Source organism: Centropristis striata, chromosome 22, assembly GCF_030273125.1.
Source record: "Centropristis striata isolate RG_2023a ecotype Rhode Island chromosome 22, C.striata_1.0, whole genome shotgun sequence".
NCBI lineage: Eukaryota > Metazoa > Chordata > Actinopteri > Perciformes > Serranidae > Centropristis > Centropristis striata.
The window spans coordinates 2488162-2510404 of NC_081538.1; the positions used below are offsets into that span (position 1 = coordinate 2488162).

At 37.1% G+C, this 22243-nt stretch overlaps 1 protein-coding gene and 1 long non-coding RNA gene across 2 annotated transcripts in view; one reads left to right on the forward strand and one right to left on the reverse strand.

Moving 5' to 3' along the window:
* Window positions 1-8460, forward strand: part of LOC131960291 (uncharacterized) — a 138114-nt gene extending 129654 nt beyond the window's left edge. The window contains exon 2 of the long non-coding RNA XR_009389633.1: window positions 8426-8460. This is a non-coding gene — a long non-coding RNA (uncharacterized LOC131960291). The remainder of the gene's footprint in view (window positions 1-8425) is intronic.
* The window catches only part of cacna2d1a (calcium channel, voltage-dependent, alpha 2/delta subunit 1a), a 158113-nt gene that overhangs the window by 110353 nt on the left and 25517 nt on the right, over window positions 1-22243 (reverse strand). Inside the window, exons 2-3 of the mRNA XM_059325449.1 lie at window positions 15806-15887; window positions 12730-12846 (exon numbers count right to left, since the gene is read on the reverse strand). Of these exons, the coding sequence (XP_059181432.1) occupies window positions 12730-12846; window positions 15806-15887 (199 nt within the window). The remainder of the gene's footprint in view (window positions 1-12729; window positions 12847-15805; window positions 15888-22243) is intronic.

Consider the following 22243-nt stretch of genomic DNA (forward strand, 5'->3'; position numbering starts at 1 on the left):
CCTGCAGCATCCGTGGTCCATGCACTGTGGAGAGCAGCAGCTCCCATGTGATGGCAACACAAGAGACCCGAAACATTTGGTTCATTATCTTTGCCATTGTAGCGCCCGCCATCTTTCTCCTCGGCAATTAGGCCGCGACTTGAACCTTCCCTTTCTGTGCTGGAGCCAACGGCCCACTCGCAATTAGGAAGATGTTGGTTTCCTATCGACGGAGACCCACGCTGAGGGTGATTTAAACCAATGCGAGAAGCCAAGGTTGGAAAACAACTGTTGTTTTTGTTTCCAAAATGGCCACCAGTTGTGGCTCTGACTCTGGTGGGCAGCCAAGACCTTTTTGGATCTGCTGCCAAAGCGCTAATGCAATCCCAAGCCTGAAATAACCCTCACCAATCAATATTCAAATAGCACAGCCCTCAGCTGTCTGTTCTGTAGTCCTGCATTGTCTCTTACCCGTATGCTCACCCTTTCTTTCTTGGGTGGTCCCCTTTTTTGTCATTTTCTTTTACTTTTCTCCAGCAAAGTGTATCTTAAAAACAAACATCCTCCCTCCCCTCTTATTCTCTTTTATTCTCTTTTGCTCTTTGATTTCAATCACGGCATCACGGCAGGTCAGTCCGCTCGCTTCTGTGCAGGCGGTCTGTCTGGCGGAGGTCTTGGCAGGCCGCCATGTCCCCCTGAGCAGGTGCTTTTGTCAACAAGCATCCCTCAAGGTGGGTACAAAGCATCAGAGGGAGTTCCTTGAAGGCACACACACACAATAACCTTCCCCTTGTCCCAACAAGTCAGTCCTCTCTGTCCAGTTTTGGGCCGTCGGCTAGTGTAATCCTCCTTGGCTTTTAGGATTTTCCGTTTACAAGGACATAAGGAGGTTTTGACACTACTTTTGCTGTCATTTTATACTGAAACAACCACAGAAACAATCCAGATGTGAAGTTAAATATTAGTCAGTACACTGTAAAAAATGTTTGTAGAAATTACAGTAAATCGCTGTTAAATTGTGTCAAAAAAGGGCGTAAAATTAAAAATTGAATATCACCGTAGTAGACGCTTTTAATGACCGTAAATCAAGGAATAGAACAAATTTCTAAACTGTAGAAAACAGTTTTTTTCATGTAAAATTAAAGAAGAAATACCATAACGTCCCAAGGACACAATTACCTTAAAACTCAGTCTAAATACGATTTTTTTTTGCAGATATTTACATTTAAATATACAGTAGAAAACCCTCTCACTATATTTTTTACGGTTAAGTTCTGGCAACCCCAGCTGCCGGTATTTTACCGTAAATTAAACTGATTTTTTTTTACAGTGTAGAACTACATGTATAAAGATCCGTAATAGAAGTTAAACACAACAACAGGAGTTGCCGAGGAGCTCCTCATCTAACAGCTCACTGCAGTTGCTCCTTCTTCCATAACTATTTTTGCAAAATAAAAAATAATCTGCTGATAAGAAGAAATGCAGACAAAGACTGTTGTCTTGCTTTGTAGACACATTTTTTAATTACTGCTTGCAAAAACAAGGATGTTTTTAGGTAATCTGAAGCACGAGGAGGTCCACCACTACCAATACAAACTGCTACAGTACTGTGCAAAAAAAAAGTACAAAAGGCAGGTGTGAAAAAATGCCGAGAAGAATTGATGCTTGTTCAAAGGCAAAGGGTGGTCAGACCAAATATTGATTTGATTTAGGTTTTTTCTTCTGTTCACTCACTTTGCATTTTGCAAATTGATAAAAATAAACCCTTAACATTTCCTTTTTTGAAAGCATTTTTATTTTTTCCCACCACCCCTAGACTTTTGCACAGTACTGTATATACAGAGTAAATAATTGGTAAAAACAAAAAAAAACAAAAAAAAAAAAACAACAACAACATGGTATGGCTTTTGCAGAAAAACGCCCATAAATGCCCAAAAATAATATTAAAAAATGGGTTTGATTTTATTACTTTAGAATTTAACTTATTGTTAGATATCTAAATTAGGTTACAACAGACTCATTTTTCAAACTGTGTTTTCAATTGCTCATCAATTGCTTATTAATAAAGCTGTGAAAAATATCTTTTTTGTTATGAGGTATGAGATTATATTTAAATTATAATATTTTAGACATAATTTTAATCGATCAGCTTGATACTGACACCTGTTTGCTGAACAATCATTTTCCCGGAGCTAAAAAAACAAAAAAACTGCAAATACCTCAATCTATCGTCTATGCTTTCTCTCATACATTATTCTCCACTTTATGATAAATGAACATTTCTCAGTGCCGGTGCCACTGTGGGAAGAGAAATGAGCTATTCCACTGGGGGAAGTTAACCACAGGCCCCATCATCATTGGATAAGAGGAACGGTTCAATAATTGATGAGAACAGACTCGGAGGAGTCAGAGGTGGCTTTGGATTTCAGAGAGATCTACTGTCAAGGCGGGTTAAAAAAAGAAGCTCGGGTCAACGTAACAAACAAATGGACTTAAGGTGTCTGATATGTGCGAGTTCATTCACTATTAATCAACAGGTCACAGCTACATGTAGGCTCAGGATGGATGTAATGATGGAGGCAATTGGAGAGTAGTACAGTGGAGGAGGAACTGAGTCAGAGACACTCAAAGACACAGAAAGTGAGTAAGAGAAGGGTAAAAGGCAGGGCAGCAGTGTGGTGAGCACAGAAATCCTTCGGTCAGTTTCTCTGATTGAGTCAGTCAGATATTATAGGATGTTTATTTATGATGCACATCATTTATTTAAACTCTGTTTTTGCTTGGGAGACTTCCTGCCACTGCTGCTGTTGTTGTTTTTTCCTTTTCCTTCCATGTGTTTTGTGGCGAATCTGATCACAATGCATCCTGCTGGCATTTACATGTGTTTCTTACTCAGATATGATATGCAGATACAAATTGTTAATTGTAAATAGGGTCTTTGATGCAAGATAAAGATGCATTTTGCAATTTACATGGGCGGTGATGTAAATGCAATTGAAAAACCAGAAGCAAGACAAATACTGTAAGAGTGAGAATAAACTAGAGCCTGACAGTTACATCGGTTGAAAGATAAATTATATCGGCCAATAATGGTATCGGTGTATATGCTGTCTGATATGTGCCATTTTTTTCGGTCATTAGCGAAAGCTAGCGGCTAACTGATGCTAGCGGCTAACTGATGCTAGCGGCGCTGCTTGTTACAGCTACAAGAGTAGCCATTAGCGTATCAATGCTAACTCAAAATTGTGGTCACAACATTAGCTGACATTTCATAGCGGCGTTACAATCGTGCCAATTCAACACATTGCAGAAGTTAGAAGTAAAGTTATTACAATGTAAAATTATAAGTTCAAAAACTTTAATTCAGAGTTGAGCAAACTCAAAAACAAAACGTAAAATATTTAGTTTAATTGTCCAACTTAAAATTTTATCGAAGTTTGTTGACTTGAAATTTTGAGTTCACCCAACTTTTCTTTTTTTGCAGTGTAGAATACAGTATTTCTGGTGGTTTTTGTTGTGTATGGTTTACGGTATGATGTTGAAAAAAGCATGCATTCTGGTTTATTTTTCAATCTGAAACATTGTAGCTATAATGGATCGAATGGCCCAAAGAGGAGAGAGAAGTTGGAGACAGAAACGACAAGCAAGACAGAGAGAAGGGATCAAATTTTAAAGAGAAACATTTCCTTACTTTCAGAAGAATTTATCATCCATATTCAAACTCTGCTGCACACACACACACACACACACACATACACACACAAATCCAAAAGAGGGAATAAATAAGAGAGGACAGAAAGAGAGAAAAGAGGAACACGGGGCAAAGCAAAAATGGGAAAACAGGAATGAAGAGTGACAGAGAATGGGGCTGAGGTTATGGGAGAAGAAGTTAAGAGAGAGTTGTGAGCAATGAGGATGGAAGGACGGGGTTTGAGGGAGGAATGAAAGAAAAAAAAACAGAGCATGGTGAATAAAAACCATATGTGACAATAATGGAGGAGAGAGATGATTTTAGGGTAGCTCGGAAAGGGTAGAAAAATTAGGAAAGGTAATCACGCATACATGTGTGAGCAGTCTTTAAAAAGGTTCAGCGACTAATCTCCAGAGTTGTTTCAGCAATGAAGCTAAGCTACGACAGCAGCTGCATAACGAATCTGACTCATCTTCTGAAGTATCAAAGAGATCTGGGAGACAACTCTCAGTCTGGCACACACACACACACACACATATCTACACACATGGATATATCTCCGTCTAAAAACCTAAAATAATAAGCTACAGTACATTGCAGATGACAACAAGACTTTCAGGGGTTTTTGTCTGAGGTAAAAAGTTTTGCAGTTCTGCCGGTACTGCTGTGGTTTCTTTCCTGTTGGGAATTCCAGCTTCGCTTGACACCCTTTTAAGGACAACGCACACTGAATGCAGAATATTGTGGCGCAACATGAAAGAGGCAGATTCTTTGATCGCCCATGAGTGGCTTGGAAACTAAATTATTTCCCCAGTCAGATCACCAACGCTTTGGGAACATTAGCTTGAAATGGTTGAAACAGACGGGCGAGGAGTGAGAGGGAGAGAGCTTTACATTTGCAACCTTTTAATGCCGTTACATGAAAACTGAAAAAGGAAAAGGATGACAGCAGATCTTAGAAGAGCTGTCGATGAAATTCTACCACACCCCAAACTCATCATTAAGAACTAAACAGTAAAAAAGTTAGGATACTGGCTACCAGACAGTCTTAAACTCAACATCAGTGTAAATACCAGGCGGCAATCTCCGTGTCTGAGCATGGAGGCCAACCAGGAAGTGCCTTAAGCCTGCAATCCACAGAAAATTCCAGCAGGGGGCGCTAAGTTTGGCTGCATAAAAAATCTGCCCATTCATTTCAGTACAAAATTTGAAAACTTCTCACTTGATTTATTACCTCAGAAATTTTTTTCAGGACAACACTATGGACCAAAAAAGGAAACAAAATGACAAAAAAAGACACAAATTAACCACAAAATGATCAAAAAAATACAGAAAATGGCCAAAAAAGACAGAAAATGACCAAAAAAAGACACAAAATGACCAGAAAAGACACAAAATGACCAAAAAAGAAACAAAATGATAAAAAAAAAATACACACAATGACCAAAAAAATACACAAAATGACCAAAAAAGACACAAAATGACAAACAAAAAACCCCCACAAAATGACCAAAAAAAGACATTAAGTGACCAAAAACACATTCACACATGCACACTTTAACACAGTGGAGACAGAGCTGACTTGGCGACCCCCAGAAATCATTTCGCGACCCCAATTGGGGTCCCGACCCCAAGGTTGAGAATAGCTGTGCTAGAGCACAATGTTTTTTTAATTTCATAGGCTGCATTAACACTTCAAACATCATAAAACTGATGATAAGTAAGTAAGTTTCAGAAATGTGTTTGCCACAGAGCTTATTTTCTGCAATAATCCAAATCCAAAGCAAGAATCCCATATAAACTCTCAATAGACCCCATGGCAGTGCTGCTTCTGGGTTGGCATACAAAAATGCTATCTATAGGGTATATCTTTTTAACTACACATGTTGCTTTTACACGACTACAGCTTTACTTCCTGTTTATGCTCTTGACTTTTCCCAGGAAGTGAGCATTTTACTCTCTCTGATTACCTTCTTTCCTTTTCCTGTATATTTAACCTTATGATACTGTAAACAAGTGCTAGGGGAGTGTACTGATTTATGCATCGTAACTATATTCCATTTATTTTCATGCATAAATCTTCTAGGAGTTTTAAACATGTGTGTCAAGGTTGCTGCAGGGATTCAACTGGGTATTTTTCTACAGTTACAAGCTTGACACTTGTCGTGTACACCAGCTATTCTCAACCTTGGGGTCAGGACCCCAATTGGGGTCGCAAGATGATTTCTGAGGTAAGTCATGTGGAAGTCATGTGGAAGTCAGCTCTGTCTCCACTGTGTTAAAGTGTTCATGTGTTAATGTGTTTTAGTCTTTTTGGTCATTTCATGTCTTTTTTTTGTCATTTTGTGTCTTTTTTTGTCATTTTGTGCCTTTTTAGGGTCATTTTGTGCCTTTTTATGGTCATTTTGTGTCTTTTTTGGTCATTTTGTGTCTTTTTTTTAATCATTTTGTGGTCAATTTGTGTCTTTTTTGGTAATTTTGTTTCCTTTTTTGATCATTTTGTGTCTTTTTTTTGTAATTTTGTGTATTTTTTCCTGTAATTTTGTTTCTTTTTTTTGTTATTTTGTGTCTTTTTTTGGTCATTTTGTGTCTTTTTCTGGTCATTTTGTGTCTTTTTTGGTCATTTTGTGTCTTTTTTGGTCATTCTGTGTCTTTTTTGGTCATTATGTTTCCTTTTTTGATAATTTTGTGTCTTTTTTTAGTAATCTTGTTTCTTTTTTTGGTCATTTTGTGTCTTTTTTGGGTCACTTTGTGTCTTTTTCTGGTCATTTTGTGTCTTTTTTGGTCATTCTGTGTCTTTTTTGATCATTTTGTGGTCAATTTGTGTCTTTTTTGGGAAATCTGAACTGTGCGTGATTCTGTTCAGTGAGCGGGGGTCGCGGACAACATGCATGTTAAATTGGGGGTCGCGATTCAAAAAGGTTGAGAACTACTGGTGTACACAACCCAAGACAGTCAGACCCACAGTGAGTATAATAATAAACATGATCTGTGCCATAGATTTTTTGCTGTAATTAAAGATCTGTCTCCCTCTAAGTAGCCACAGCTGCCAACATTTGAGTGATTGCATGTCAAGGGAGCACCGACGTCAAACGCAGCGACTGAATTGAGGTGACAGGACGGGCAGATGTCAGATTGACGGACAGCATATCCAAGCGGGCCCCTGATTAAGTTAATGACAGCAGCCATCATTCTAATGGGATTGTGTTTCTTGACAATTGCTGGCAAACACACGTACACCAAGACACACACACAAACAAACAAACACTTGCAAAGCATAGCCAGAGGAGACAAGTTGCCCTAGTGTAAAGAGAAATGCCACCAGTCAGTGAGGCGGTGTCTATCCTGCTTATTTCAAGCACAACACAGGCTGAACTGTACAGCTGCAGGGGGCGAGAATACAGACGATATCAGAGGGGTTTAAAGCGCCCTGGGATCGTTTCTTACAGTAATCCAAAGTCAACCATTGGACACTTTTTGTGGTGGTGTGATTTTCTTGTATTTGTGCATATACAGATAAAGTTAACTGTTCAGAATCAGAATCTTTTTTAACTGCCAAGAAGCTTTTCACATCGAAGGAAATTGCTGTGGTGAAAAGTACAAAGTACTAGATAGATAGATAGATAGATAGATAGATAGATAGATAGATAGATAGATAGAAAAATATAAATAAAGTAATTATAAGTAAAATATAGTAGATAAAGGAAAATACTATGAGAAAAAAACAACAACAACAGCAGCATTAATAGAAATATGAAGAATAGAAAAAGTCAACATACAAACGATATCTTAAAAATATATATAAAAAAATACAAAGAGTAGAAACAAAATGTACAAAAATAGTGTTATTTATGATATATATGTGAGGGGGAAAAAGCATAAAAAGGGGACTGGGGGGAAAAAAACCCTGTTGACACAGATTAAGTTTTTTCATCTGTTGACATTGAAAAGATCATTTGAAAAACGATTATATCCCAAAAAATCTTGTTGGTCTTTAAGGGCTTCCAGATTTGGCTTTTGATTTGATGATGTATTTTCTTTCTTATCACTTTAATCATCTGGAACCACTGGCCTCGCTTAAAGGGTACAGATTTACCAGATGGGATTATGAAAAACAAACAGATATCCAATCAGGAGACACACAGGTTGAATATATAACTTATATAGCTATAAAGGCACTCGAACAGCACATACCTCCAACAACACCAAATACCCTTTATCTCAACATTAACTAAAATAAAATGAAAATTTGGATCCAGCGAGTTTCATGAAAATTGGGCGAGTGACTTTTTCTGTCATCCTGCTGACAAACAGACGAACACACCAATAAACAAACTCAACCCAAAGCAAGGCTGGGGTAATAGTGATGGCTGCATTCCATTTAGGTGAGCTGGGTCCAGACTACTGGTGTGGTGCATGCTCATAAATATGTATATGTATACTACCGGTCAAAAGTTTTAGAACACCCCAATTTTTCCAGTTTTTCATTGAAATTCAAGCAGTTCAAGTCAAATGAACAGCTTGAAAGGGTACAAAGGTAAGTGGTGAACTGCCAGAGGTAAATAAAAAAAGGTAAGGTTAACCAAAACTGAAAAATAATGTACATTTCAGAATTATACAAGTAGGCCTTTTTCAGGGAACAAGATATGGGTTAACAACTTAACTCTATGGAGTCTTGGGCTATTTTGTCCATTTTTGAATTCTTTTCATGTCTTTTTTGTGTCTTTTTTTTTGTCATTTTGTGTCTTTTTTTAGTCATTTTGTGTCTTTTGGTGTCTTTTGTCATTTTGTGTCTCTTTTTAGTCCTTTAGTCCAACATAAAATGTGATTTTGAATCACACTTTTTTTACTTTCAAAAAACTATCATGCTTAATAAAGAATTTAAAATGTTGCAAATGTGCATTAATCAGAGTACACTGAGACATTAAACTGCATCATTTTCAATTAAATCCTAGAAAAGTTGGTGTGTTCTAAAACTTTTGACCAGTAGTGTATATATATATCAACATTTAACAAAAGTTTCCCATTTTGAGCATTCAATATCTTGTCTTTGTGCTATATTAAATTGAATGTAGGTCACAAAGGAATTGCAAAAAAAAAAAAAAATTGGGAATCTGGGTTGTAGGACAATTATTTAATATTTACACCTGTGCTTTTCCTGCTTTGTCAAATCAAAATGTCCACTGTGGAAATGGACTACAGGCAACTATATCTTTGGTGGCTGAAATAATGCCATGCTTCGGCTGCTTCCGTGCCAAATGGGTCTGTTACTCAAATGTTTATTCCTGCTGTATTCGGCTGTATTTCATGATACTGATCAAAGTCTGGATGTATTATGGACAGTGGAAGGGGGCAGGTTCAGGGAAAATGGGTTTTCTAAAAATGCCATTAGCAGTGTCTCATCACAAAATAACTAGAATTCTGTGTAACAGTATCTGGAGGTGGAAACTTTATTTCATGTACCAGAGAACATAGCAGCGCTGTGAGTGCTGCCTGTTGAATTGTGTACTAAAAGGCCAAGATCTTAATGGATGGCAGGTCTGTAATAGGCTTCCAGTCTTTTGTATGCTGCCTCATGGGAGGTGTGGCTTGGTGCACTCATGGACTTCCTACCACTCTGCCTCTACTCATCATCATTTCTCTCTCATACACATCAGGCCATTCAATTTCTCTCAGACAGAAAGCTATAACCTCTCACACGATCGCTCTCTCACATGATCACTTCATGCTTCGTGTAATCAGCCCCTCCAAATGGAAGAGAAGTGAAGGAAGAGACGAAGATAGGAGACAAAAGGATGAGGATACTGATGGGAGTCAAAGGGGGAGGGGTTCTTTACCGCACAGATTGAAACCTGTGCAGAGAAATATTGAATTAGTGTAGGTCAGGTCAAGAACATTACATATGCTGCAGCCGTCCTTCCCTTCCTTCCATTTCAATTCATGATTCAGCTAAGTGGACATACCAGCTATTTATGGTCCCCACATAAATTGATGGCCATAAAGCTGGCTCGACTCCACTTCATTATACAGAACACCATTTACAGTAGCTACCACGGCTCCACGGGCCATCTCCTCCTCAATGCTAATGCAGTGACAAGCAGTGGTGGAAAAAGTATTCAGCTCCCTTACTTAAGTAGAAGTACTAATACAACAATGAAATTACTTCACGACAAGTAAAAGTCCTGCATTCAAAACTTACTCATGTACCAGCATCAAAAAGTACTTAAAGTATCAAAAATAAAAGTACTTGTAATGCAGAATGGAACCACTCAGATTGTTTAATATATTCCAAATATATTATTAGATTATTTGTATTGATGCATTTATGCAAAGAGCATTGTAATTTTGTAAAGACAGGTCTCATTTTAACTACTTAATATAGTGTTATGAGGTTTCATTTAAAAACAAATGTCTAATCACTTTAAATGTATCATGTTTTTCATGTTAAATCTTGACCCAAAAAAGGAACTAGTAACTTAAGCTGGCAGCTAAATGTAGTGGAGTAAAAAGTACAATATTTGCCTCAAAATGTAGTGGAGTAGAAGTATAAAGTTACATAAAATGAAAACACTCAAGAAAAGTGCAAACACCTCAAAATTGTACTTAAGTACAGTACTTGAGTAAATGTACTTAGTTACATTCCACCACTAGGTGACAAGTAAATATACTTTTTAAGAGGAACAAAGAACATCAGCATATGGTGTTTAGCTTTAAAAAAAAAAAAAACATCCCTACCTCCCTGGCTGTTTTCACACTTCCAACAAAGAGCCGAACAACTGCCGCTAACTCGCACAGGTGAAACACAGCAGATGGTGTTGATAAAATGGAAGAACAGAGTCTTTAGTTTAACATCTCTTTTCCGCTGCCATCAATTCACTGAGCAGTCGTGTTTCCCTCCCAAGGTACGACACAACAACACCAAAAACTAATTGTCCCCTCATCCCCTGGCAATTATTGGGATGTAAGAAAAACAAAATGCTTGGCTGGGTTGATGGAGTAATCAATGAGAATGTAACTATGGCAACAGACTGTCAGGCTTTAATTGGATATTTCTGTCTCTCAAAGCCAGATTGATCAAGACCGGGAGTGCCTGAAGATCCTCATTTAGTTGGCCAACTACTGTTGTGTTTCAACTAAGGAGCAGTGAGAGGTTGTTAAAAATCAATTTAGCTTGTTGTCTTTTGTAACTACCTGCAAATAACACCAAGTGTCTACAGCCACACTAGCAGCTCTCTGAGGCTTTAATTTGGCTACAAGCATTGGAATGCTAACAATGAGCTAGCATGCTAACATTGGCTACTAAACACAAAGTTCAGCTGAAACAAAGCTTTGGACGAATCAAAAATGTTTTGAATTCTGCTGAGATGAAGTTTAGGGATCACAAGGTTATTCCAGCGTATGTTGTGGTAAATGTGCATGTGTGTTACAAATTTCATGGCAAATCATCCAACAGTTGATCCATTAGCCTACACTCCAAACACAAATTTGAATCTCATGTTGGCGTAGGAGGAATAGTCAGGGGTTCCTCAAAAATCATTAGTTCATCCAATATAGTTGCCAAGACATTTCACTGAGGGAAAAAAATCATCAACCTGCTGGTGGCATTCAAGGTAAAGTGAGGAGATCACAAAGTAATTAGGATTTGGGGTTATTAATGACCCTACTTCTTATTTGATGTTTTGAACATTTTGGAGTCCGAAAAATGTCTTGTTCAGGGTTTGGTTATGCTAAAACAACACTCTTAGGAGTCGGCTGTTCATTTTCAATTAAGGTTGAAGCCTTGCTAACCAAGCTAGCTAGCTAATGCTAGCTGATAAGTGAGCATCTTAATCACGTTTGCCTTCTTGGCAAACATGGTCACTTCTAGAACCCGACAGATACATTGGTTGACCGATATTATCAGTCAATATTGGCCTTTATCAGTATATATATGCTGTCAGATATGTAGTGTTCTTTTTTTTGGCAGCAATTGACTGAAATTGAAAAGTAATGTTTATTTAGCTATTTATTTTCTTAGTAAGCACTTAAAAAATTGGCTGACATTGTAATACACTGTTTGTATCATGTATAATAATGTTAAATATCGAAAAATCGGTGCATAATCCACAAAAAAATTCCATTCAAGCTCAAATAATTACTATATCGGCTATCGGTTATCCACAAATTTCCCCCACTTTAATATCAGCATTGGCATCAGTCTCAAAAATCCCATATCATTCAGGCTCTAGTCTAGCTCTAGTCACTTCTGTCTCCAAAAAACACAGATGGCATTTGCCAAAATGCTAAATTCAAGGCGTCAAAACCGTAGTTCTTTAAACAGTCTATGGGCCAGCATGGCTAAAATATTATATTGCAGCCAACATGTTTTATGGTTTGTCAAAAGGTTTGTTTGTGTAAACAACACAGCACACCTATAGTTCAATGAGATTTGACAATCAAAGGAAATCTGACACAACCCACAGCTCTTCCAAGGTCTCTGAAGTGTCTTTCAACAAGGAAGAGTTAAGCCACTGGGTGAACACTTTGCCAAGCGCAGCCAGCATCGCAGCCAGCATCGCAGCCAGTATTATCAGACCGTGAAAGCAGTGGTATGTGTTCAATATAAGGGCAGACTCGACCTCGGTGGTCACAGAAAAGTCAAAGCATTCCTGATAATTGAAACTGAACAGCATCACATGCAGAATCAATTTTAACAAAAACAGCAAAAAGTGATACAAGACATATACACACGAAATGAAATGCTATCATTTTTGGGAATGTAGCAACCCAGACTGGTAACTTTGAATTAAGACATCTAGCTTGAGGATGTCTGCTTATATCGCATCAGTGCATGGCCTGTAGCAGTGGCTGCGTTCCAGTGTCTGTTCTGACGTGCAATGAGGAGGAGCAGATTGTTTCTGTGTGTTTCCCTTGGCACTGCTAGGAGAGGCGCTGGACCTGACTAGAATTTGCATTTATGCTCCTATCTCAAATAAAAAATTAACAACTTTTAATGGTCAAGCTGAAGAAAAAGAAAACTCCCCCCCAAAAAGCCGATCATTGTGTGTTAGGAGACTCACCTTTAGGGCTCGGGAGCGGTTAGCCAGCAGTTTGTCTATATTCCCAGCAGCCGTCGCCACCAGTTCCCTTGCATTGTTGGTTTCCACGCTGAAGTGAGGTCTGTGTTGGTGATATATCTGAGAGCATCAGAGAAGAGCAGGGGTCAGAGATGGGCAGAACTAAAAACTGAACAAACCATTTCCTTAACAATAAGTCTTAATCAGTACGCAGGTATTGAGTGTGCTGGTGAGGTTTATTTAGTCTTTAGGTACCAGGGAGACAATGTAGTAGGAATAAAGGCCAATTTGAATAGATTCATAGGTTTTATCTGACATCAAAACACCTCACAGCAGTTTATGATTGGCACTTTAACCACTTGGTCACCGGGGAACACTATGCAATTACACATCTATGGTCAGACAGATTCTTTTTGCCAGATGACTCTGACATTTTTTTTGGCATCCTCAAAGCCTGTCTACTGGATGATGATGGGTAGATGGGGAAAAGGTGAAATCCTGAAAAGGGCTTCCACAGAAAAGGGAAAGGGTATGGTGACATTAAGATTTGGTACTGTGCACATTTGAACCGGTGCTATCTTTTTTTTTACTCCTGTTACAGCAAAATTGTATTTTTAGTTGCTAAAGATAACTCCAAATTTCTCATATTCTCAATTGGGGTCGTGAGTCGATTTCTGGGGGTCGCCAAATCATTTTGGAAGTCAGCTCTGTCTCCACTGTGTTAAAGTGTTCATGTGTTTTAGTCTTTTTGGTCACTTAATGTCTTTTTTTGTTCATTTTGTGTCTTTTTAGGTAATTTTGTGGTCATTTTGTGTCTTTTTTGGTCAATTTGTGTCTTTTTTTGGTCATTTTGTGTCTTTTTTGGTCATTTTGTGTCTTTTCTGGTCATTTTGTGTCTTTTTTGGTCATTTTGTGTCTTTTTTTATCATTTTGTGTCTTTTTTGGTCATTTTGTGTCTTTTTTTGATCATTTTGTGGTCATTTTATGTCTTTTTTGGTCATTTTGTTTACTTTTTTTGGTCATTTTGTGTCTTTTTTGGTCAATTTGTGTCTTTTTTTGGTCATTTTGTGTCTTTTTTTCATTATTGTGTGGCCAATTTGTGTCTATTTTGGTCATTTTGTTAACTTTTTTTGGTCATTTTGTTTCTTTTTTGGGTGATCTGAACTGTGCGTGTGAGATTGTGTTCAGTGAGCGGGGGTCACGGACAACATGCATGTTAAATTGGGGGTCGCGACTCAAAAAGGTTGAGAACTACTGCTCTAGACCACTAACCCTAGATGACATACCAATATATAATGCTTATAAATATTCTTCCCCAAAATGATGATTTCAAGCACAGGTTGGCGTTACCTAGCCAGTATTTTCAGATAAAGTTCACAAAATAACATTATAAGTGGCTTGCTTGTGTTTCCCAAACATTAACTCTACTATTCCTCAAGTTTCCTCAGTCTTAAGATATTTTCTATCCACAGAGGCTAACGATGTTATTCTGCATCAGAGGTCATCTTGTATTCTTCATCGGCCTTCACTGACCAAAGCACAGTGATGTAAAAAAAAAAAAAAAGAAGAAAAAAGGAAGCTACATGTCCACTGATTAAATTGCAATGTCAGGTTATGTAACAAGACCATTTACTGTGCTATGGAATATGCTCCAGCAAAAGAAATAAGAAACACAAATGCCAAACAGCCAATTATTTAGCAGCCTGGAGGGATTTCATTGTCCGACATTCAAAACCACAGAATTGATGCGCATGCATGTATTTGTCTCCATCCTCCAGGCATCTGATGGATTTTACTTTAGTGCAAGAGCAATATTAAAGAGTAATATTCCTGCCTTTTAGATTTGGATCAAGATCAAGTATCCAAGAGGATTTTCTTGACATTTCTATATTTAATCTGTAAACTGAAAGTACCCGTGTTATACTGTGGATTTAGGGTGTCTGAGATTAAAATTAATACAATTTTCAGTGTCAAAAAGGGCATAAAAGTCTATAGATGTTGCCTACAGCAACAGATTGAGAGGCTTCACTTGGGGTGACATGCATTATGTCAATCAATGTGGATCTAAAAAGCAGATCTAAATGTGTGTGTGTATGTGTGTGTGTGTGTGTGTGTGTAAGAAAGGACTATAGTCGTCACTATATAGTCGTGACGCTGATCTTATCTGAGCGTGTACATTGGGCTGGCAGACTGAAATGATGCAGCGTTATGTCTAATGAGAAGCGACTATATATAGACTGGTGATGTGTTGTGACAGCTGCGGTCGTGGTAGGAGGGTTAATGAGAGTCAGACCTAAAAGTATAAACAGTAATTCTTGTCAATATTGAACCCTCACAATGGGTTTTATTGAAAGTCAAACTGAAACAAAGTTAATTAAGCAAAGAAACCAGTATATATAGTATCTCCACAATGTTTTTGTGGCTAAATTGTTACTACAATAAATATATTAAAGAAGATAAGTATTAAGTAAGTATTAATTGTTTATCTGCAGTGGTGACTGAGATGTTGGCACTGGTAAATTGGTGCACTAGTGGGGGCAATAAAAATAGTTTCTCATATTGCTTATTTTTCAAGAGGCATTAGGGCCAATGTTAGCCATTCTTTAGTCTTATTAATCCTATTTGTGTGCATATGTGAGCACTCCCTATTGTAGCACATTGCTCTTTGTCGTGACGGGGAAATACTAGGGAAAAGGGTTGAGAATAGTATTGCTGTGTGTTTGAGACAGTTTGACAACTTCACCACATGGATGTATTAAAGTCTTGCAGCCATTTCCCCCAGTGGCCACTTACGGTATTGCAACAAAAAGAACCCTGCACCCCCAAAATAATTTTCTCCGTAGACTGCAATTATAAAACATGACATAAAATACAGGTTTAAATACCCCCACTTGTGAATTTTGAAGTTTTTAAGTGTTTGAGACGGTTGCTAATAGGTGGCTAAATGAGACTACAGTGGTTGTCAGGGTTTAATCTTAGATTCTAGACAATTTAAAGTGTTTGTTACAAGGGTGTCACCATGGGTTCTTATGGGTTAAAATGGTACAAAAAAGAGAAAAAAAACAGAACTCATGCCTACCTGTATTAGGTTTTCCATACCACTGGCTGTGTCTGTTAATGAGATCAACTCCTTTTGCATCTGGTCCACCCATTCCTTTATCCTGCAAACACAAAACAAATCCAATAAGCCAACCAATCATCATTTAAGAGAAAGCTTCCAATTGGCCTGCACAGTCTCCAATCGAGTTCAGTTTGAATACAGCCCATGTGATCACATGACCTTAGCTTTAATGCTTACGATCACAATATGCTAAAAAAGCTGTGTAGATTCAGGGAGGGCAAGCATGAAATAATAATGTTTGGCCAAGTGAATATATTGCTCTACTCCACATGAGCTGTGCATTAAGGCAAGAGCTATTCATAGTCATCAGCATGAGAGTGTCACATCCTCGGGGTGAGATGCTGGTTAATGTATTCTTCTGATGAGAAAAAGGACAGAAAGGGAGAGAGGAAGAGACACAGCAATGCATAAGAGACACGAACGTTTATTTATTAGAGTTAAATCTTTGTTTTTTTAAGACTTTTACACACTTTAGGAAGATCAGAACATATTTGAGATTACTTTCCTTCAGTAAAAATGTATTTTATTGTCGCAAAAAGCTAGTGGTGGAATGTAACCAAGTACATTTACTCAAGTACTGTACTTAAGTACAGTTTTGAGGTACTTGTACTTTACTTGAGTATTCCAATTTTATGTAACTTTATACTTCTACTCCACTACATTTTGAGGCAAATATTGTACTTTTTACTCCACTACATTTAGCTGACAGCTTTAGATATTTTTCAGTTATTTTTAACATAAAAACATGATGAATTTAAAGTGATGAGACATTTGTGTTTATTAAACCTCATAACAGTATATAAGGCAGTAAAAATTAACCCTATCTTTACAAAACTAAAATGCTGCTTACATAAATGCATCAATAAAAATAATCTAATAACATATTTGGAATATATAAAACAATCTTAGTTGGTCCGTTCTGCAAAACGAGTACTTTTACTTTTGATACTTAAAGTACATTTTGATGCTGATACTTTTGTACTTTTACTTAAGTAAGTTACGAAAGCAGGACTTTTACTTGTAGTGGAGTCATTTTTACAGTGTGGTATCAGTACTTTTACTTAAGTAAAGGATCTGAATACTTTTTCCACCACTGCAAAAAGCCCAGCATCAGTACAATCAGAAGAGTTCTATGATCCAAGCAGTGATTACCAGCATGAGTAAACTGTTATAAATCAACTTTATTGTCCTGTAACTGAGCCATGAGGATTTTGAGGACACCGGTTCCTAATATGGAATCCCTGACATTCGGTTCAGTTCAGGTTATGTGTGCGTGTGCATGAGTGTACGTGGTGTCTATGTGAAACCGTATCCACCAAACCCCCCCACACCTATGAATCTCTTTACTTGGCAGGTGATCGTGACCCCACATGCACTGTACAAAGTAACTTATGTTTACTTCCAAGCTGTGCGAGCTAGACTTACTGTATTCAGGTTGTAATAAATGCATTCTAGACAAGCCTGCTTTCCTGATTGTGCATTAATTTTACTATTTAGGAAATAGCTCGACATATCGAAAAACACACTCATTTGTATTCGAGTGGTAGATTAGAGGATCAATGGAACTCTCAGTAAATACACTGTAAAAACAAACCTGTTGTTTTTACGGTAAAAAAACGGCAGCTGTGGTTGCCAGAACTTTACCGTAATAAATACGGTGCAACTTTTTGTAATATTACGGTAAAATTGTATTAGCACTGTTGATTTCCCGTTTCAGATTGCCATTTTAGTCCATTTAGTCCATTAAAAGAAACGCTGCTCTGCCATATAACCGACAAGAAACACTTTATAAATGCCAGATTTTACCATTAAATATTACAGTATATTTCTGTTGGAGATATGGTGTTTAGTACATTTAACAGTGAAAAAAATATTTTTTACAAAAAATAAATGCAAAAATGACGGCTTGTATATATATTACACTATATTTTTTGTACGACAAACATGGTGCCAGTGTATTTTACAGTGGAGTACTGTATTTTTTTTTTTTAAATGTAAAAAATATTGTTTTGGCCGATATATAAATTTACGATGTTTCATTGTTACTGAAACTGAATTAACCCATTTATCATTTTACGGTCTTTTACTTTCATGATTTAGCAGTTTTTCACCGTAAAATCTACTGACATTTTATACAGTGTATATATGAAACTACAGCCAGGAGCCAGTTGGTTTAGCTTATCATAAAGAGTGGGAAAAAAACAGCTCACCTGGCTCTGGCTATTTAACATGTTATCTTTTGTTTGTTTGAGTGAAGTGTCAAGTCAAGTACATAACCACACCACACATGCACCACAATGTGTCATTTTACATTTTGATTTAAGCCAGCTGTTTGACCTAAACAGAGATAACAGATTACAGGTGATAGCTTCATCACTGCAAAAAAAGAAAAGCTGGGTGAACTCAAAATTTCAAGGCAACAAAGTTTTTAAGTTGGACAATTAAACTAAATATTTTAAGTTTTGTTTTTGAGTTTACTCAACTCTGAATTTCTCTGGCATGATTGTAACACCGCTATGAATGTCAGCTAATGTTGTGACCACAATTTTGAGTTAGCATTGATACGCTAACGGCTACTCTTGTAGCTGTAACAAGCAGCGCCGCTAGCATCAGTTAGCCGCTAGCATCATAGACTGTATAAAATGGTTAGCCGCTAGCATCAGTTAGCCACTAGCATCAGTTAGCCGCTAGCTTTCGCTAATGACCGAATTTCACAACAAAGAAATAAGAGTTAGCAGAACTATTGTCCCTTGTTTTGAACCCCAACTTAAAGATATAAGTAACAACAACTCACCAACTTGTTTTTGAGCAGACAACTGGCTTCCTTTGTTGTGCTAACTTACATTATTGCCCTAAATTTATATTTCCAAGTTTTACCAAATTAAATCACTGTTTTAGGCCAAAAAATACAAGTTGGCTTTTTTGCAGTGATGTTTACCAACAATCTCTCATCCAAATAAAAAAAATCACCAAAATGACATCACTGATTATAGCCAGAAACCATAAAAAAACTTAAATTATCGCCACATTTTCATATTTATGTTAGTCCCTTACATTAATCATGTGTGACGAATACTTCCTTTAGAAAATAGTGACATGTCATTTAAAAAATGGCAAAAAAATAAACAGTTTGCTCTATCTAGATCCTGTAAAAAACATAAAATTCTGCACTCCTCTGTGCAACTGTGAAGCCATGAATGTCTCAGCTGAAATCAATAGTCATGTGAAAAAAAATCTGTGAATCTTTGACTTAACTGCAGGATGTGTGCAGAGAGGAAAGGTCAAGAGAGGTTTTAAGTAGAGGTTGTAAAAATATAAATAGTACAATATGTAAAGCATATGGTCCAGTCCCACTTCCCCTAAATATTTGTAACACTTATGAGCCCTTCGTAAAATGGTACATAGACTCCATTTAAAGTATGTCAATGTTTGTGAAATAAAATATCAAAGATATGTAAATTGCAATTGCTCTTTTTTATGATTTATGGCATTATGACTGTGTTATGTTGCACTAAAATGCATTTTTGAGTTCTTGCTTCTTTTAGCCATGCAGGACTTGCAGTAAAAAAAAAAAAAAAGGCCACAGTGAGTATGATGTGACAGAAGCAAAAGAAACTGCTCAGGGTTCAGGGGGTCAATTTGAGTAAAAATAATTGAAAATTTGACATATTCCAGCTAAGTATTTTTCTCTAGTTGAAGAACTTTAATTAAGTGATAATGTAGACATTATTCAGCAAAAACCGTTTCCAGAGGAAATTAATTCCTACTGTAACCACAATACTTCTGTCAACCTCCTGCTGCTCATCTGCACATTGCATATTCAGAACACTCTGAAAACAATTCACTGTAAGTACACCTACAACCCCCCCTCCCCTCCCCCAGCTCCTTTACAGAAGCCAATGAAAAATACATGACATAATCCATAAAGAAAATTACCCTTTCTCCCCCACAGTGTGAATTAACCTCTTCACCTCCCACACAGCTGCAGGGACTTTGACATCTGAACCGTGTCCATGTTATCTTATTTAAAAAATACAGTGTAATGTGAGCAGGATTAGCTCACACTGGAAACGTGTTGCATAGCTGCCACATTGTATATTTAGCTCTCTGAGAGGCAGCTGCTGGTGGTCGAGGGCAGATATGGGACTGGAATACTGTCAGCACATACCTCAGCCTCTTTCAACCCCAGCACCCTCCACACCCCCTCATATGACAATCATTTGCACACATATATATATATATATATATATATATATATATATATACACACTACCGGTCAAAAGTTTTAGAACACCACAATTTTTCAATTCTTTATTGAAATTCAAGCAGTTCAAGTCCAGTGAACAGCTTGAAAGGGTACAAAGGTAAGTGGTGAACTGCCAGAGGTAAATAAAAAAAAGGTAAGCTTAACCAAAACTGGAAAAGAATGTACATTTCATAATTATAGAAAAAGGCCTTTTTCAGGGAACAAGAAATGGGTTAAAAACTTAAAGCAGTTCTGCAGCAACGGAGGTTGATCAAGCCTTGAAAGTTGCTAAGTTGCTACCAATTCCTACAGATGTCCCAACTTTTCTTGATCACTTACAACCTACAAGTTGCTCCACATTTATGGGAACTTCTGCAACAGAGTTGGGAAGAACTTTCTGAAGAATATTTGATTTCCATTGAGTGTGTTCAGCTGTTCTATCTGTTAAGGTGCTACTTCAATGAGTCAACAGTTTAGAATACATTTTCCTTTCTAAACTGATTCTATGATTTATTTTTTAACTTCAATTGTTTATTTGTTACATGCATTTATTTCAAAGTACACTGAGACATTAAACTGCATCATTTTCAATAAAATTCTGGAAAAGTTGGATTGTTCTAAAACTTTTGACCAGTAGTGTATATATATATATATATATATATATATATATATATATATATATATATATAGATACTGCAGGTTAATTGGAAAATAAGAGGATCTAATCTCCAACAAATGACTTCTAAGTGGATTTTCATTGTTAGTCATTGTGTCTGCTGATTACTGTACATGAAGCCGGGTCCAGATAAGGTCCACTGACCATAGTGAGCAGGTGTGTTTTAGGGTTGTTATGCATGTTGGCCTTAAGCAAGAAGGGCGGGTCATTACAACAGGTGTCTGATGTCAAAATGGTGAGTGTGTGTGTGTGTGTGTGTGTGTGTGTGTGTGTGTGTGGTTATGCTCCATCAAAGGAGATGTTCAATGCCCCATTCTATTAATAATTAATTCATTAAATGTCATATTTAGCCTACAAGTTTTTTTAATCGTGCTACAGCATATACTCATAGTAATCTACTTATCTCAGTGTGAGGCATTTAAGTGTTGCACAGCAGACACTCCAAGCCAGTACAAAAGGGACATATAATGCTCATTTTCAGGTTCACAATAGAATTTTTGAATTTGCAAGATTTATTGTTTAACCAACACTTTATTTTTCTCATGCTGCCCATTACTGCTGCGACTCTATTCAACCTCTATCTGAGATGCTCTTTTGAGCCTCGGTCCACTCTGATTGGTCAGTGTTTCCTGGTCTTTCTTTCCTGGTTCACAGTCCCAAAATAAGAACTAGTTCACTTCAGAGAAGAGATATTCTGACTCTTTTTCAGACCAGAAAGGTACAATTTGTGCATGTAGGATAGAGTGACCATGTTAACTGGGGACTTTCAGCTATAAGTGTCCATGGTTGCTCGTAATAACTGACATTAATGGTTTCAAATTGATTAAAGTTAAATTGAATGCTTTTAAGAGGACACATGTTCTGTTTGTGTTATCAACAGCTGCCGTCACAACACACGTATCTGAGTCACCGGTTAACATGGTCACTCGTCAAACCGCAACTTCGAACAAAGCTGGCATGCTGGGTGCTGTTCACCAAAAGTATGACGACATTAATGCACTACACTTATATATACACTACCGGTCAAAAGTTTTAGAACACCCCAATTTTTCCAGTTTTTTATTGAAATTCAAGCAGTTCAAGTCAAATGAACAGCTTGAAAGGGTACAAAGGTAAGTGGTGAACTGCCAGAGGTAAATAAAAAAAGGTAAGCTTAACCAAAACTGAAAAATAATGTACATTTCAAAATTATACAAGTAGGCCTTTTTCAGGGAACAAGAAATGGATTAACAACTTAACTCTATGGAGTCTTGGGCTATTTTGTCCATTTTTTAAATTCTTTTCATGTCTTTGTAAGTCATTTTGTGTCTTTTTTTAGTCATTTTGTGTCTTTTGGTGTCTTTTTTGTCATTTTGTGTCTTTTTTTAGTCTTTTTGTGTCTTTTTTTAGTCCTTTAGTCCAACATAAAATGTGATTTTGAATCTTTTTTTTAACTTTCAAAACACTATCATGCTCAATAAAGAATTTTAAATGT